The sequence below is a fragment of the Enhydra lutris genome, unplaced genomic scaffold, assembly GCF_002288905.1.
Source record: "Enhydra lutris kenyoni isolate GAN:26980312 unplaced genomic scaffold, ASM228890v2 scaffoldscaffold109, whole genome shotgun sequence".
Taxonomy (NCBI): domain Eukaryota; kingdom Metazoa; phylum Chordata; class Mammalia; order Carnivora; family Mustelidae; genus Enhydra; species Enhydra lutris.
The window spans coordinates 6,505-10,718 of record NW_019154193.1 but is presented as its reverse complement, the minus strand read 5'-3'; the positions used below and the strand labels follow the sequence as shown (position 1 = coordinate 10,718).

General features: G+C 39.9%; 1 protein-coding gene across 1 annotated transcript; it reads right to left on the bottom strand.

Moving 5' to 3' along the window:
- Positions 1–787: 787 nt before the first annotated feature.
- On the bottom strand, positions 788–3,167 carry LOC111139472 (zinc finger protein 286A). The gene is made up of 2 exons (XM_022491736.1): positions 2,767–3,167; positions 788–2,685 (listed from the first exon to the last, which is right to left on the bottom strand). The coding sequence occupies exons 1-2, from the start codon at positions 3,101–3,103 to the stop codon at positions 2,066–2,068; spliced, it is 957 nt and encodes a 318-aa protein (XP_022347444.1). The 5' UTR covers positions 3,104–3,167; the 3' UTR covers positions 788–2,065.
- Between the last annotated feature and the right edge of the window lie 1,047 nt (positions 3,168–4,214).

The following is a 4,214-nucleotide window of genomic DNA, read 5'->3' as shown; positions in this document are numbered from 1 at the left end:
AGTAGTAAGGTCACATAAATGTTAACTGGAGGGGGAGAATCCAAACTCAGCTTTGGAAAGCCCAAATGGATCTTACTCTGGAAGTCAAATTTTGGCCCCGAAATAATGAATTTATTTTCACTCAAGCAACTGACACACAGAGAAGTATCAAGTATTTTAGGCTTTGGGGGGGACATACAATCACTGTTGCAACTATTTGACTCTGTTGTAACAACCAAATGTAAATGAATGCGTGTGGTCAAGATCTAACTAAACATTATTCTGAGATACAGGCAGAAGGTGGACTTGATCGTGGGTCCAGGTCACAGCCTGTCAGTTCCTATTTTTGAACATGAATACTGAGTATGAAGGGGAAGAGGGCTGAGCGCCTTTCCCTTTACCTTGTTCCTTTGTCAGCCTCCTACACTGACCTCTCAGTCCCTGAGCCTTCCCACCCACTTCCACCCCCAACATGTTTTTTATTCTTTCCAAAACCTTTTCCCAGTTTGTTCAGCCCCATTTTTGTTTTAATTTCCATCACGGCTGGATTTAACCCATTCATCCTTAATGCTCTTGCTCTAAACTCTATTCCTCTACTTCTCCTCAATAATACAACTAAGGTTTACAGAGAAGGAATTATAGGAAACAATAGAGATAATGTGGAGAAGGCCAAGAGCAAGGACTAGTTGCTGAACGTTCTTAAAGGATAGAATTTAGAAGAGAAAGAAGAAATCTGTAACTATTTTCCTTCTATCTTTTCTATACTCTTCTCTTCATACAACAGAGTAACAATAAAAATTGACATTTGTATAGTGTTCTGCTAAATATTTATTTGAACTTTTGCTTCTGCATTTCCAATCCCACCACTTGTTTTTGATCACCCGTGTAGCTTATCACATGGTTTCATGCCTCTTCTACCTTCTTTAGGGCTCTTGGACATAGCCCAAAAAACATATAGGGAGAACAATAACAACAACAAAATGTGGGTAGACATGAAAGCCAGAGAAATGGCAACCTCTTCTTCATGGAGGGAAGCTGTTATCCTCCATTGAGTCACTGTCCTGTGAACTATTTTCCATATCTGACAGGAAGGTGTGTCCTTGTGTCTCAGAGTTGCTTCAGTTCTCCTCCTTGACTGGGACCCTAAATATAATAACACATTGAACTCATCAACTTTTCAGACCCTCAACATCCTAGGGGCTTTTTCTCAAAGTGACAAAGCATGGTTTACAGAAAGCAGAAAAACTGTAAATGAGTTGGAAATGAAATATCCCTAATACTTTGCTTACAGAAAAACCAAGGACTCATTCAATTCCAAGGATACGAAAAGAGGCATTTGATCAAAAACTGCAGTTGAGATTTTGACCCACTCTTAACTTCAGGGAAATTCCAAGGAAGGAGAAAATGAAAATCTACACAACAGAGGGATAACAATTATCTAAATTTATGAGCAGCATAATCCAGGAGAACATAACTTAGAACCTGCAATACATTCTACTTTATGTTCATCAAATTAGATAGTAGCCTTTGGGGAGGGAGGGAATCCGAAGCATATTTCAACTCTTAACCTTACATTTTATAGCTAATATAAAAGAAATAACCCTCCCTGAAGAAATGACACTAGCTGTACATCTGGAGATCTATTTTGGATCCAAAGGGGAACAACTGTGTCTTCCTGATGATAAAGATAGGAGTCCTCCACCTATGTTTATAAATAAGAATTTCCTTACAGAGTGAGAAGCTATAACAAGGCTCTCATGTGACAAAGAGAGGGAGAAACCAGACTTCACAATGATTATACAGTTATCCACTTCCAAGGATTTCTTGAATTTCCATGAAAGGGTTATTTGGTAGTGGTGGTGGGGGATCAAAATAGGAGATCCCTGGCCAGAAGCTTTCATAATGATCAAATCAATGAATAAAAAGAACATTCTGTCTAGGGCTCAAAACTATCTGTTATGCAAGTAAAAGTAGATGCATACAAAATTGGTCCTCGAGCAGGACTTTACGGGTGTCCCACCTAAACTACTCAGGTATTTAACACAGTGAAAAAGCCAACTTACATTTCTTCACACTTAGCAATTTTTCAGAGTTGCTCTTCAGTATGAATTCTTTGATGTCTGATGAGGGATGAGCTGCACTTAAAGCTTTTCCCACATTCATCGCATCTGTAGGGCTTCTCTCCAGTATGAGTTCTCTGGTGTTGAATTAGAGCTGATGAATGGATGAAGGCTTTTCCACATTCATTACATTTGTATGGTTTCTTTCCAATATGAATTCTCTGATGTTTAGCAAAATTTGAGCTCCGGCTGAAGGTTTTCCCACATTCATTACACTCATAGGGTTTCTCTCCAGTATGAATTCTCTGATGCTGAACAAGATGTGTACTCTGACTGAAGGTTTTCCCACATTCGCTACATTCATATGGCTTTTCTCCAGTATGAACTCTCTGATGTTTAGTAAGGGATGAGCAGTGGCTGAAGGCTTTCCCGCATTCCTGACATTTATAGGGTTTCTCTCCGGTATGAGTCCGCTGATGTTTAATGAGAGCTGATGAATGAATGAAAGCTTTATCGCATTCATTACACTCATAAGGCTTCACCCCAGTATGAATCAACTGATGCTGCACAAGATGTGTACTTCGATTAAACCCTTTTCCACATTCACTGCATTCATACGGTCTCTCTCCAATGTGAATTCGCTGATGTATTGCAAGGGATGCACTTTCTGTGAAGGCCTTCTTGCATTCGCTGCATTCAAAGAGAATTCTAGTATGAGTTCTCTGATGTTTAGTCAAATTAGCTCTGTGGCTAAAAGATTTCCCACATTCACTGCAGCTATAGGGCTTCTCTCCAGTATGGACCCTCTGGTGTCGGATAAGCACTGAATGGTAAGTGAAGAGTTCACCGCAATCGTTGCATTTATGAGGTTTCTTCTCTTTACAGGTTCTTTGCTTTTTCATTAAGTTTGATTTCTGTTTCAACCTTTTTTCAAGGGTATGGAAGGCATAGGATCCTCTGGGAGCTCTGTCTTGAGTGAGAACAGACTTTGGACTCAGGTTTTTCCAATAAACATCATGCTCGCGAGCTCCTTCTTCGGGGAGTGAATTCACATGGCTGAGCATTTCTCTCAAGTGTCTCTCCTGATTTCCTTGCTGATTCTCTAGCCAGTTTTCACATTCAAGAGCTGTTTCCAAGCTGGAGTCATAGACACTATCCCTTGTCAGTCTATCTATTATTGCAGTCTGGCATGATTCATTGGAAAGATCTTGCACTGAAGTTGAGTCTTTGCCCTCAGGTTTAATCTCCAGGTCTGAAAGAAATTGGAAATGCAAATTTCCTTTGTTTTCAGCGCTCAACAAAAGACAGTTCTGTAACAGCTAATAAAGATGAAAAGCATGCTTCCGAGGAGGAAGTGGATTTGACTTTTTAAAGACGACTTGCAAAGAGAAGCAAATGGAAGGAAACAAATGCACAGTGTATGTGGAGAAAATGAGTAGACCTTATCCAGCATAGTCAAAAGGGGGTAAAAGATGACCAGAAATACAGAAGGAGAGATGCAGATGAACCAGTATTATCGCTGGATGCGCAGGAAATGAGCACACTAGATCAGAAGAGGAAGAAACAAATTCCTATTGAATACCCACTTGCTGTATTAAATATACTGTTATCACTTTAGAGGACATAATGACTTTCAGGTTTCCAGTCATGCAGTCCTACCCACATCCAAATAGGCATTCCATTTCCAGTTTAACCTTCCCTAACAATGCTTTTGTATGTCTCCGATCAAAAATTCCTATGATCTTCCAAAGATATAATGGCAAATATATGGTATCTTATATACATAAGACTACTCCTTTTAACTCTGAGATAGTGAAATACTGGTAACGTCTCCACACGGATTACAGAGAACTGATTAAACGCAGTATGATGTAGACATAAAATGCAGTACTTTCCAACTTTTTTAAAACATCACAAAGATCTCCATATATAGATATGAAGTTATCTCCAGGATACATTAAGTAATTTTTTAAAAAAACCAGCAAGCTGGGGCACCTGGGTGGCTCTGTGGGTTAAAGCCTCTGCCTTTGGCTCAGGTCATGATCTCAGGGTCCTGGGATCGAGCCCCGCATCGGGCTCTCTGCTCAGCAGGGAGCCTGCTTCCTTCCTCTCTCTCTGCCTGCCTCTCTGCCTACTTGCAATCTGTCTGTCAAATAAATAAATAAATAAAATCTT

Coding starts and splice junctions, on each gene's coding strand:
- LOC111139472 (XM_022491736.1), bottom strand. CDS start 3,103: ATGCTCAGCCATGTGAATTCACTCCCCGAAGAAGGAGCTCGCGAGCAT. Junction 2,686..2,766: donor CAGAGCTAATTTGACTAAAC/ATCAGAGAACTC, acceptor CCCTTGCAATAC/ATCAGCGAATTCACATTGGA.